At 37.7% G+C, this 14,413-nt stretch overlaps 1 protein-coding gene across 1 annotated transcript in view; it reads left to right on the top strand.

Annotated features, from left to right (window-relative positions):
* LOC109986846 (A disintegrin and metalloproteinase with thrombospondin motifs 7) overlaps nucleotides 1-13,334 on the top strand; it is a 75,124-nt gene extending 61,790 nt beyond the window's left edge. The window contains exon 24 of the mRNA XM_020637691.3: nucleotides 11,335-13,334. Coding sequence (XP_020493347.3) covers nucleotides 11,335-11,480 — 146 coding nt within the window. The 3' untranslated portion in view covers nucleotides 11,481-13,334. The remainder of the gene's footprint in view (nucleotides 1-11,334) is intronic.
* The last annotated feature ends 1,079 nt before the right edge of the window (nucleotides 13,335-14,413 follow it).

The raw sequence follows: 14,413 nt of genomic DNA, 5'->3' as shown, positions 1-14,413 counted from the left end.
TCACACTGATTTCTGTAATCCTACAGTACATAACCACACCAGAGCAAGTTGGTACAAATGAAGCAATAAGATGTTATAGAAGAAGATATAGAAGTGTCTATTTCTATCATGCAGGTGTCCTTAATAAAATAGATTATGTATACTGTATATATAGTCAGGGATATTCAATATTTAACTGTCTGATGCTTCATCTTTATGAACATTTTCCTATTCAACATTTTTCACATACTTGGTGAAAGCAGCGTTTCTATCTCTGGGAATTCACCGCTTCTTCCTCTAATGAAGCCGCTTCACAAGACCAGTGGAAAAAGCTCAGTACAGCAGCCTCAAAGATCTCCTTTGTTAAACAGGCATGCAGAAGAAGAATTGCTACTTTTTTTTCAAAACTCTGATAGAATAGTAAAATACTTCTGCAGTCAAAGAATCTTTTCAACCCCTCTCCTGCTTGAGAGGCTTCATTTTCATGGCTCAACATTTCCATCTTTGACAGCCGAGTTCACCTTCTGTCATTTTAATGACATTATTTGAACAGTTGTATTTAATTTCCTGATACAGGTCACAGCGGTTCAGTCTAGTGATTGTTTTATCGCACAAGTAATCACAGTAGAGGGAGGCCTATTAAGAGTCTGAACGGCAGCCTCGCTGACATTTTTAATGCATAGAGGCATACACAGTGTTATAGTACATATCTGAAGCATAGGACACAGTGACAGCAAACAGCTGGCCATGTAAGCTCTCTGTGTGTCCCTCCATCTCAGTCAAGGATTTCTTGTTTTGTTGATGTTGGTGTTTTTTTTAATTCAATGAGGCAGTCTGATGATTGCAAATGTTCAAGCTCAGAAGCTTCTTTAAATTCCAAGTACAAGCTGTACGATCAGCCTTAAACATGAAGCTCATGAAATGTATGTTGTGTTGTGTACATGTGTGTACATGTAATGAATTAATTCTGGTACAAGTTTAACATGAATCCCACTGATTAAGAAGACAAAGGAACCAGCAGTTTGAATGTAATGAGCTTAATGAACAGTGCCGTTTGTCAGGACTGTTGAATTAAATCTTCCTGAAATAAATTTCAGAGAATGTATGGCTGACTAATGCTTCATCAGGTTCATGTGAGGAGCATACAAACTCAGTTCATAAAAGAACATGGTGTGTTACAGTACTGAAGGCTGGATACTGACACATAATAACATCCACAGGAGTAATTCAATGATTGTAGTCAGTGGCGATTTTGGCTTCTGTTGGGGCCCTAGTTAAAACCTATTTTGTGGCCCCTCCAGCAAATAATTATTATGTCTCCCAGTTGTCCCAGCGCAAACCCCTCTTCTTCTTTTTTCCCCCGATAATTGACTTGACTGATAATTCTTATTAATTTCCATTCTATGACTTTCACTGACAAACTTTGGTTTTCACAGAAATATTGCATTTGACGCTTAGCAGGGCAACCAGAGTGAGTGCTGTCAGATGGGTCCACCTTAGGGAGGTTTCCTACTGTCATTGCAATTTGCACATTTTAAGTCACTTCTATGGTTTAAAGTTTGTCAGCCCTCGGGGGGGCCCCCTACTGGCCTGGAGTCCCACGCAGTCTCCTGCTTTGCCTGCTGACAAGCAGCACCTCTGATTGTAGTTTTATTGACAACATAAAATATTATCTGTACATCACAACACCAGAATGTATCAGTGACTAGGTTCAACCACGTTGATCCCTAATGCAATAAGGTCAGGTAGTTAGGTCAAAAGGCAGTAAAATAAGTGCATTTGTCTTGTGAGTTTACATTTTTCAAGATTAATTTTGGGTCTTTTTTGGTCTTTTTCTGGGTAGTACAGATATATCTTATTCATTGTTGTTGTTGCTGCTGCTCTGTTTGTCTCTATCTATCTTCCTGCATCTCCCTCTATCCTATTTTTCAAGCCCAGTGCAGGTTCAGCAGATGGCTGTTCATCATAAGTCTGGTTTTTCACAGAAATAAGTTTTTTCTTCCCCCTGTAACTTTGCTAAATGTTGCTTAGTACTCAGGGTGGATTCATGTTGGGTCTTTGTAGATAATAAAACAAAGAGTAAGGTCCTTTACCCGCTTTTTGTAAATTGTCTTGAGATAACATTTGTTATGAATTGGCACTATAAAAATAAGAATTGATTGATAGATTGATACAGCGTGACAGGTAATGTGTGGAGAGAGTGGGGAATGACCCATGTATGGAGGCTATGGTCCTCCAAGCGGACGGCCTGGTTTTGAATCCAACCTGTGGCCTCTTTCCTGCATGTCATTCCCCACTCCCTCTCTCCCTGATTTCAGTCTCTATCCACTGTCCTATCTCTACAATAAAAGTATAAAAAGGCCAAATACAATATATATTTTTTAAAAAGATAGCCTTTGCCAATGGTTAAATTAAGAAAATGCTTCCAGTCACTATCTGTTAAATTTATACAGTAAACATCTACTAATAGATCAAGTTATGCTACTTAAATATTTAATGCTTCTCATTCCTAATCTGCTAATATGCTGATGATGCAAAACCAAAATGCACTCAATTCTTTGCCCTCTTAAAGTTTGTTGAACCAATATTCAAGAGTTATGTGAGTTTATGGTGAGCAATAATTTACAGAAACATAAAGGGCATTCACAGAGCTCAGACCTCCTCTCGGGATTTATTCCTGAGTCAGATTACAGATCCGAGCTCTTCTTTGCACATACTGCACCCTGTCACCAAGTCTAATGAAAAAAGGCCAGCAGCCGCATTCAAAAAGCTTCCTCGCACAAAGGGTTTCTCAGAGAAACCAAGAAGGTTCTCAGAATCATAAAGATAAGACTAGACCCTGGTAAAGATGAAAGCACCTTAGCCCTGGAGAGAGCTCTCAAGGTGACGTGAAGAGGCTTTAGGCACAGCGTTTTCTAACATTTAGTGGACTTTATACTTTTAAAAAATGGCTTAGAAATTGATTACGGTAAATAGAGATGATCATATCAATGTCTGGCAAGATTTTAATGAATAAGCAGTTTGATTTCACTGTCGGTCTGCTCCCATCATCACTAGGAGAGATTTTTATTTAAATCCTTTTTTACTGATCAACCAATCATAGCTTTTGAAATAATGTGTCACACCTATCAATGGGGTCAACCGGGCTGATGCCAGTGGCGTAGTGGTGCCTAAAGAAGTGGGTATACTCTCTTTTTTTATGTGGCCCTCCCGGCAGAGGATAATGTGCCTCTGTTATAAACAGTGACATGTAACGCCTTTTGAATATTTAGTAAGAGCGTATGAGCCAATTAGAGACCAAGCAGGGATGAGGGAGGGTCATCACTTCACCATCCTAGGGGGAAAAAAATGCAGCATACCACAGATATTGTCATTCAATCATTGGTGTGAATGAGAGGGGATTTAGAAGTGGTTATACCCTATGGAGACTGAAAACTAAGTAGGTATACATATACCTGCGTGTACCCTGCACTTCACCCCTGGCTGAAGCGTAAAATACCACTGTTACACAAAAACATCTACTGTAAGGCCCACATTTAACTGTTGAAATAAAGGATAAAACACGACTCTACCTGCAACCCTTGTGTTATATCTGTCAGGTGGAACTAAGTGTGGAGGATCTGATTTGAGGCAGCTTGGATTAAACCTGATCTGTAAGTCAGGTCTGCAAAATGAATCAAAATATATATTGAATGTAAACAGACGAATGAATGCATTTAAATGAGAGCCTGATTCTCCTGATCTAAAGCAGCCTTTGGGTCAAGTGACCCTCCGTCCAGGTTTTATTGGCAGATATTTATTCAGAGCCACTTACACGTGATGCATTTAAACAGAGCTCGAGCCTTTAATGGGATCCAGTTCAGAATCATCTCAGGAGATGAGATGAGATATGCATGTACAGTGATGGATCAGACAATCATTTTATACATTTCATAAAATATATGAAAGGGAGGTTTATTAGATCTGAGTCGGTTACATATCATCTGACATTAATAAAAGGCTGGTCTGGTGTCAGTATTCTACCCTGCCACTGTGACACAATATTATATACAGGACTTATCAATGGCTATATTAGAAGTTTTCTCAGCCTGTCAGGCACAACCTGGTCCAACTACCAGCACACGAAGTCATGCAGTAACACGAGACATGTGTTAGAAACACGTGTGTCGCTGTGTGAGACAGGCTTCAAGAGTATGTGAGCTGCAGGTACTCCACATCACACCTGGATCACATTGTTGTTCATCAGCAGGAGGATAATGTGATGTTAGTGTGAGTTCATCTTTCACATGGACAGTAAATGGTCTTTTAAATAATAGAATACTGTATATTAATGGGGGACAAGAAACCACTTGGCATAATCTGCTGTACAGTATGTGGCGTTTTCATTCAGATGATTTATTACTGAAGCTCTTCACACTGCAATACAAACCTCTATTACCTTAACTGAAACATTAGATCTCAAAGGCTGGCTCCTGAGTTGATGCAAACACGTTTCCATTAGTATCAGTTGTAGGTTAAATATAGTGGAATATCTGAGTAAGACACAAAGCTCAGAACTAATGCAAATCTTGTTTTTTATGTACAGGCTTAACATTTTTCAAGATAAATCTTATTCAAATTAACAAGTCATTAAAAACAAATATAAAGCCTGGATATATGATCCATCTTCAGACTGATTGTAACTCATGATCCTAACCTAAGCTAGTTGGTTTCCATATTAATCCAAAATTTAGTTCTGACTTGAGCAGGTGTTCAAATTGACTTTCCCAATTAATTAATGTTTTTCAATGAATCCAATATAGCCTCTCAGTTGTTTCAAAGTCATTTCAGCATCTTGGTGATAAATGGTTTCAATCTTTACAAGGTTATGGTAGACAACATTTAAGTGTATTTGGGGATAAATTCAGGAGGATCACCTCGCTCCAAAACAAGTTCATACACATAAGAGTGAAGTCTCCTAATGGTAAATAAATCTATCAATCAATCATTTTTATTTATTACATCAGATGTTATCTCAAGACCCCTTCACAAAAAGAGAAGGTCTAGACCTTACTCACTTTTTTTTAGACCCAACATGACCCAAGACCCAACACGAATCCATCATGAGCACAGCACTCAGCAACATTTAGCAAAGTTACAGCAAAAAAATGAAAACTTGTTTTAACAGGCAAAACCAGACTCATGATGAACAGACAAACAAGCAGCAACAACGAAGAATGGTATGAAAGTATGATAACAGGCGGATCAGTGTAATATTAACATTAGCAACTTTAATGATAAGAAAAAGGGGAGGACTGGTTTTCTCTAAGATTCACTTTAACATTTATCATAATGATAATAAAAATGACAGGTATGATAGCATACAACACAGGACAGTTTTTATGCTCACAGGAAACCATCTTTGGAGAAAATCTCAATTTTCAATGTGAACTCAAAAAGTGGAAAATTGTACTGGAGATACTTGAGACACATTAATGTCTTCAAAATACCTGACTGGTTGTTTTGTACATAGAGCTTTATTCCTATTCATGTCATCAAACTTAACCCTTTATTATAAAGATATCATTTTATTTATACCACTGATTCCGCCTTTAGAACTTTTCCTTATTTCATGGTCACTTCATGTGGGCGTTGTGAAGTGTCTTACAGAGTATACATGTTGTTGTCTGTTGTCAGAGGTCATGTTGTGTGGGAAAAGTAGATTTCTACAAGGTTTGACGAATTCTCTGCTCACTTAAGATTCCCGGAGCATATAGCCGCTGTCTGGAGCTACAGAGCTGCATTGTGGGTTTTATATGACCTTCTTTTGAGGTAGAGGTGTGGCTGTTAATGGGCTTAGTTTGGTTTAGGAATACATTTGAAAAGATGACTTCTCCCAAACATGTTCAGTTTTTTTCTGAAATGTTTTCAAAATGTAAAACCAGATGCTTTAAAGTATTTTATCATCAAAACAGACATATAATAAATTGAAGGACTTCAACACCAGTGCATTTAAATTAACCGTAATGACAGGATAGCACTTTCAATGTATTCACTAATTATGTTGTCATTCATGATTATTAATTTTAAAAAACAAACTCAAAAGTTCTTGACATAATAATGAAATTAATTTGATGTTTTTCCAGAAATGTAATGTGTTCTGTTGTTTGTTGTGTTTTCAGTGCAAATCACTTATCAATAATCCTCACATCAAATTTCAGATAATAAGTGAAATGTAGTTATTATTCGTTAAAAGTGGTATGTTACTGAATGTCTTAATTGGACGTAATTATCTGTCTTTTCCAAAACATTAAGTTTTATTGTCATTAGAATTTGAAATCTACATCGCTCTAATGATGCATCAAAATCACAGACAGGATAGAGATGTCAGAAAAGTGAGTTTAGTTGGACTCAGCCCCCTTTTCCATTGCAGACCACCAGCCCACATTCCCCCCTGGGGGGCAAAATACTTAACTGCATCTGTTACACTATTCATCCGTTGAGGGTTTCAGGGGCGAGGCTAAGCTCTTCTCCAGGAGCTGTTACATGAAATAAACCAAAAACTAAACTCAACAGATGGTGATGGGATTTCACCTCCTTCACTTCCGGCAGAAGAGCTCCAAGTCTCACACCTTACAGTGGCTGAAATCCATATATATGAAAGCAATGTGAGAAGACTTGTTTGTGGTGTTAAACCAAAGAGACTTAGTACCTGTATCTGCAGCTTGCTTCATTTTAAATCAAGTTGAGGCTAATTTTTGTAGCTGTCTGACCAAAAACAATAACGTCTGATTCTCTGTCTTTGTAACTTTTGCTTATTTATGGTCATTTTTGGCTTCAACATGCAGCTGCATTTGGCAGAGGGGATTAAGAAAATATTGATGTGTTTGCTGACCAAAACCATGACTAAAGATGTTTTTTCATTGACCTTTTGTAACAGCTTGAATTAAAAAAAATGTACTTTAAAACTAAAATTGAATGACTCAATGTCATATTTGGAACTTTTCACACTGCCCTCTAGTGGCAAAACACTTCTACTCCATGTTTAAATTACAAAAACAGATGCTGTTAATTTATATTTATCCATTTGTAGGGCACTATTACCTAATAGTTGACATTTAAGTGGGCCGCGGTGGACTAGTGGGTAGTTTGCGCGCCCCATGTACAGAGGCTTCAGTCCTCAAAGCGGCAGCCCAAATAAAATGTTTTTAATGACATTCAAACAGATGTCTACCTTTAAATGCATTTGTGGTCATCCTGCATATATTATTCATATACACAGGTCAAGGTTGATTTGGGTCAAGATGGTCATTTACATTTGTTTCATGTAGGTCAGTGGTTCTCAAACTTTTTAGACTGCGTACCACCTCCGAAAATATTTGGCTCTCCAAGTACCACCATTATGGTAGATGTTAAAATACACTGTAGGCCTATTTCTACACACATTTTACGCAGGAGGTTATTTATTATTGACTGTTGGCAGCCACACTATAGGACTACTAAGGGCTAGCGCTAGAACTGGCACTTAAACTCCAAACAACACTGACATTGGCCCAAATCCAAAAAAAAGTGCAGCACAATAAAAATGTAAACTTTATACCAACAACCTGTTTGAGAATATTTAATCTCCAGTGTTTCCCACACAAACACGATACCTGGGCCCAAGTATATATCCCACCTATTCTTGTTTATTTATTCATAAAATTGCTACGTGCCTGAGAGAGCGAGAGGGAGCGGGGGAGAGAGAGAGCGTGCAGGCGCGCACTCTGCATGCTCCGTGCAATCAGAGCTGCTGTATTATAAGTCTCTGCGTTCAACATGGCAAAACTGCCTTTTTAAAAAAAAAAAAAAAATCCCTCTCGACTCCTGAGGAGCGTTAACACTAGAACCGCCAAGACCGTGTGACGGACAGTTTGGGTTTTTATAATACATATATATATTTTTATATATATACATATATATATATATATATATATATATATTTTTTTTTTTTTTAAATAAAAACTACGAGCCTCTCATCCTATGACTCTTTTTAAATATGTGTCCTGTATGTTTTCTGAGGCCTATGTGTAACTAAAATAAAACACACAAGATTTCTGAGCATTTATTCCTCTAACCGCCGCCGCCTTCATATTGACGGCAGTTTAAAATGATACATGTCCCTGGATTGATTTCGTCGTTTTAATTTTTATTAGTTATTGTTTCTATTTATAGACTTCATATATATGCGCAGGAATTTAACAAAGAGTGACAGATAGATAGATAGAGACCATAGACAGATAGATACATGCTCATTCTTGAGCCGGCAAAGGAACAGAGAGAGGAACACCTGCGTGTCTGACGTTGGTGCTCACAGAGCCACAGCATCCACAAGAGCTGAGAAGGAGGCAGTGTCAGACAAACACGCACTGCAAGAAAAATATGACCATTGTCTCCTGCAAGGGGTGCAGGCGCCCTGTGAGGGGGAAGTGCACCGTGAAGGTTGAACACTTTTGCTGCAGGTATGTGCCTTACGCGCTGTCCAAGGTGCCGATCGTTCATTTGTTCATCTGTTTGTTTGTTCGCCGCTGCATCTGTTATGGATTTCTGCAGTTCATTTTCTAGGCTATATAGTTTGTCATAGATAGCCGTAGATAGCCGTGTTTTTGTTGTTGTTGTTTTTGGCGTGCGTGTGTTGATCAATGATTTCCTTTATGTCTGGGAAACAAACGCAGTTGCAGAGAGGAGGAGGAGCATCTGTGTTTATCTCTTTTTTTTTTTGCAGTGTTTTTATTAAAATGCATAGCCTAATATATCCAACAATATAATAGACTAAAAGTTATGTATGTTTCATTTTTGTAGAATGTCTTTTAGCAACGGGAGACGTGGAGCAGCAGTAAAAAAAAACGGCGCACTAAAAAAGCCGACAGATATTGTAAATTGACATGCGACATTTAAAAGGTTACAAATCCTGCCTTATGCTGATAGTCTATTTGGTTTGTAGATAAAAGTAAGTTGTATTTAACTTCATCAAAAACAAATGCATTATTTGTGTGCTTCTGAGGACAAACAATTTTGGGCATATTAAAGTTGTTTGTTGCAAAAAACTAGATTAATTTAGAGGGGAAAACACATTTGATATAAATACAACTCAATAGATACAAGACAGATAAGATAAGAGTATGTCAAAAAAAAAAAGTTGTTTTATGCTGAACAGGTTTTTTTTTAATATTGTGGAGATTTCTTTGCGTACCACCACAGGGAACCCGCCTACCATAGTTTGAGAACTGCTGATGTAGGTCATTCAACAGCCTCTCAACATTTTCCACCCTCAGCTTGTTTGTTCGTTGATCCTTACTTTTATGAAGCTGTATTTAAACATCATTGACCCTAAAGAACAAACACATGCAAAGACTCATCCACTGATGATGATTACACATGGGAGGGGGGGGGGGGGGGGGTTCAATAGGACCCAATCAAAAGCTGTGTTATCTCAAATGATGAAAAACAAACATGTTGTCTACAATCATATGTGGGGCACACTGCTGACTGGTTAAATAAAGGAGATGTAAAAGAGATCAGGAGAACACGTGTGATGAGTTGCTGCTGTGACACTTGAACCCTTCTGACGTCATAGAGTTTCTCTATGGTGGGTGACATCAGAAATGTCTCACATTGGACTTTTATGAACGGTTAAAGAGCAGTGGGTTCAGTTGTAGAGGCTATAATGAGTAGTGAGTTCAGGGCAGGAGGACAAACTGATTGAATGCTCAGTATGTCATATAATGTGTTTCATAACACCAAAAGAAACCTAATCTATCACCTTGTAGTGGTTTATTTATATTTAACTAAATGTCTCTGTCCAACACTTAAACGTACAATATGTAGATTCTGCCGCCAGGGGGCTCTCAATCAATACCACAAAAACAAAAGATCACATAGAGGCCAGCGGGGAATTATGGGAGTTCTCTCTGCTTTTTTTTTTTATTTCATCACCTGTAAAAGTCTCCCCTCTCTTTTTAAAACCATCAACATTTTGCCTTCAACAGAGACCATCTGCAGTCCGTACTAACCTCCTGTTCTACATACAAAAGCATTTAAACCTAATCTAAACCGATAATCATAATGTCACACTTCAGTTGCAGACTTTGAAGGACCTCGATTGAAAAACATTCAACTTGATTAGAAGGACTAGGAGATGAGTCTTTGCAGGATTGTTCAGAAAGATTTAGGAAATAAAATGTTCATGTCCCTGAGTGGCTTTGAGGCATGACATAGCACATAATAGTACTTTTTTTTTTTTTAGATTCTCAAGTTGTCTGTTAAAGCCATCAGCAGTTTCACTTCGCCTCACAGAAATACATCACCTGAATTGAGAATCCAGCAGGAAAGTGTGGGTTGTATTTTTCTTTCTCTTCTCCAGATAGTCTGTGTGGAATCTTTGGACAGATTGTTAAACGAACTGGATTCCTGAAGGACTGTAGGTGAAATAGAAGAACAATACAAGACCATGAATGAGCGAGTGTCTGATGAAGTGTTATGATTTAATACATGGCCTACGCTCTGATTGCTGTCTGGCCTGGATTTTCAATTTCATATATCTACTCTGTAACAGCTGTGAGGGCAGACAGCAGAGGGTCATCATGTTTGCTCTGGTTGACAGATTCAAACTGTGTCCACAAACATGTGTTTATGTTTTGTTCGGCTGTCATAGTTGGTTGCACTCTAACACGTCAAATGGTGAGATTAAATGTCTAATTTTCTTGTCATCGCATTGCACATAACGTGAAGCCATTTTATCCATCATGTATGAGAGAACAAGTCAGGAACTTCATGCTCTGAGGACACTGAGATAGCAGGTCTAAATTGCAGTTTAAATGTCAGCCTCAGATTTTTTTCAAGCTGATTTTAAAACAACACTTACTGCCTACTTGTGCATGGAAGTTTTTGGTCCGTACTAGCCTCACAACAACAAACAAAAAAATCATAATTAGTATCAATGTGACAGATGGGAGAAAAAATATTTCTGTGACAAAATAATTTCACAAAGTCAAGCTAAGTAGCAGCTTCCACTCTCTAAGATTGACAAACCAAAAATTTGTATCCAAACTTAAATTATTTTTAGCAAGGCAATTCCCTAAAGTGGAATTTCTTTTTTTTACAGTACATAAACAAAAAAAAGAAGTAAATATTAACATAAAAGTAGGCATGATGCATCAACAAAATGTTATGGGTAAAACCTTGCCAGAAAAAGCAACACATTTGGGTTACATTTTTCTATGCAGCACTTCTTCAAATCTGCTCATCTTACGACATTACTTATTTGTTCAAAGTAAAGTAAAAGTGTTATCCAACCTCTGTGTGTGACCCCCATCTCTTTCTCTGTCCCCCTTACAGGAGCAGTGTGTCTTCGTGATCGGCTAACGTCTCGGTTCTGTCAGACTCTCCGCTGGCTCGGCCGTTGTCACTTGCCCAATGTAAGAGCACAGTGCTGCAAATCCTGCAGCCAGCGTTCCCGCTCCGTCAGTGCGTCTCGCCGCTGAGGTGCAACAAAGTGACCGTTCACAGGTCTCACCAACAGAAACACGGGTTCCAAATGAGCAATGCGAGGCTGTTTTCCTCACCACTACAGTTTAATAAAAAGGGATTATACCCACTACAAAACTTTGCATGTTTGTCCTGGTGAAACTGTAATATAAGGCTGACATGAGTTGTAAATGTTAAAAAAGCATAACCTCTTTCAAAACCATGAAGATGTTTATAATTTTGCTCTTTTTATCTTATACAGTTTGACCAGGAGGACTTTTATATTTCAAGATGTCCTTGTAATAGAAACAATGCTACGTTCGGGGTCCCTTGTCAATGTATAGCTTAATAAGGTATTATTACACGTGTAGATAAACCACTTATAAACCTCATGGTTGGTACAATGCTTTCATTTTTATGTCAGCAGCAGAATAAGACATTTTAAAAATACAGGAAAAACAATCTGATTGCGGTTTTACAGACGATGTGGTACAAGTCAAATGTGACATTTATGAGTATTTGACTCTTTGCTAAGCCCGTCTTAGCCACTTTAGCTAAGCCTGTCCCTTTTTGATCTGGACACAGTTCAGTTTACACTGTGTTTTAAGATCAATACTTATTCATATTTTTTTAAATAGTGGCTGTTTTTAAACAAAATTAGTTCAGAGCAGCAGGCTGCAATTACCTTTATCCAATGTAGCTAACTAGCTAAGCTAGCATTAGCTCCATGAGCTGATACAAGTATCCCAGGTTCGCCTTTAATATTTCTGGCTTTTGCCTGTGAAGGAGGTCTTTAAAAAGTACTTGGCTAAATATTGTGCGTATTAACACTGAGGCTAGAGCTTGCAGCTAAAGCTAATGCTAACAGGCCATCCTTTTATGTTAATTATTCTGTTGATATGGAAAACAAACGTTGTGATATTACAGTGGAAAGCTAGGAAGACCCAGTTTAAAAGACACAATAAGAAACCTGTGAGATCTGACTGTGTTTACTTTAAAAATGATAGTTTGAAAGTTGAGCTTAAATAATAGCTAAACCAATTTGTTTCGCCAAATACAAAAAACATGTATATCATGGGGTTACTAGATCATCCGGAATCGTAATAGACAATAGTGTAATAACTTCAATGATGGGCTTACTTCTATGTGATGCTGGGTTACTGTAGGTTGCTGCAGTTAGATAGGCATGCTAAAGTTACATTACAGCAGATTTTGGTTTCATAAAGGTGGGGAAAAGTAAAACCATACACACTTCTTACATGCTGAGAAATGTTGTTGTAACACATTAAATGTGGAGAAGTCCACAGCTAGACCAGCCTGAGTTTCCTGCTAAGGAAAGCCAAGCTGTGATTGGACTGAAACACCTCAGGGGCCGGGTTAAGCAAGTGGTCTGTTGCAAAGTTTAACGTCTGCAGCTTGTCAAAAGCTTTTGGAAGTAGTTGTCTCAATATTGCTCTGTCATGATGTGTCACTCTTTGACTTTACTACACATGTTTTTTTAAGCCACAGAGTAATGTGTGTATATGCTCAACATGGAGCTGCAGGAAAGTACTTGGTGCTACAAGCCTCACAGGCTCCAAACTTTTCAGGTCAGGGATTGGCAGGCCCAGTGCCTTATCTACTTGAATATTGGGTAATTTGATGTCTTTGTTTTATTTTAACCACTTTATTTGGAATGTTGAGTTAAATTCAACATAGAATATTTTTTGTGAAATTATTCAAAAAGAGGGACATTTTGAAAAATATGCAAAAACCACATTCGGCTTTGTATGGTGTATTAAGGAATGAAGTATTTGTTGTATTTTATACTTTTGCAACTGGAGTTTTTAGTTGCTGTAATCTTGCTTTGTGATAAACTGAACTCTTACTGACGCGTCATGCTTTATTTTGAAAAATCAATGTCTGTCAATGTCAATTTACTATTACTGTAATAAGTGCTGTGATAAGACTTACAGTACAGTCAAAAGAAGCTCCCATGAAAAGACATTTTGAATCCTCTCTGCAGCTTTCAAAAGGCTTTTCTTGGTTCCAGGAATGGATCATTATCACTCGGCATATAACCAACCTTTTTTTTTGGTTACTTTATTGCAGGTATTGACATTACACATCATCTGATTTCATCACTCATGTTCATCCTGCCTTGTTAATAGATTTTTATGAAAGAGATCCTACTGTACTTTCTTCATTTAAATTAATTTACATTTTGCTTTTTCACTACTTCTATTTTCTTGACCCATTTACTCTAATTTCTTCTGAATTCCTTTTCTCTGTCGCTCAACCTATAAGTGTTTATCTCCATTTCATTAAGTGCTTCAACTGTGAACTTCCACGCATTAATAGATGATGATGTAGTGTCCATGCTGTTCTGTGTGATTTGCTTTAATGCAGCTATACATCATATGTATCCTCTTCCTTCTCTATTTTTGATTGACGGATACATAATATAATAATATGACTAACTTCTTTTAAGTTTCCTTAGCTACACACAAGCTGTATGTGTGACCTTTGCACTCTGCACTCACATTGACGATTTGAACACATTGGATGTTTTCGAAACCGCCTACTACATACTACTATCTAAATCAGTATGCATTAGATAAACTGCATACTGCATACTGAGTTCAACAGTAGTATGTAGTATGACTGCCAGTTGTCGGTTATTTTGCAGTATGCTTGGCGCGGTTATACTGGTATAAATCAGAAAAAGGCCCGCTTCACCTGTTATCCAGCAACAGGTACTACCTGCAGATGTCCTTCTGCTCACAGAAGAAGAAAATAAGTGTCTTTCCACATGAGAGGTTGAGAGAGGCCATGATTAAAATTGGTATTGTTAAATAAATTATCTCAAGGTAACAAGGTAATTATTTTGTTATTCTACAACCATAATTTATTTTCTCATAATAGTGGGCGAATTTATAATAAGAAAACAAAAATCCAATTATTCAGAAAT

The sequence above is a fragment of the Labrus bergylta genome, chromosome 3 (genome assembly GCF_963930695.1).
Source record: "Labrus bergylta chromosome 3, fLabBer1.1, whole genome shotgun sequence".
Lineage (NCBI taxonomy): Eukaryota > Metazoa > Chordata > Actinopteri > Labriformes > Labridae > Labrus > Labrus bergylta.
Note: the sequence above shows the minus strand (reverse complement) of the source record. Positions and strands in the feature narration are given on the sequence as shown.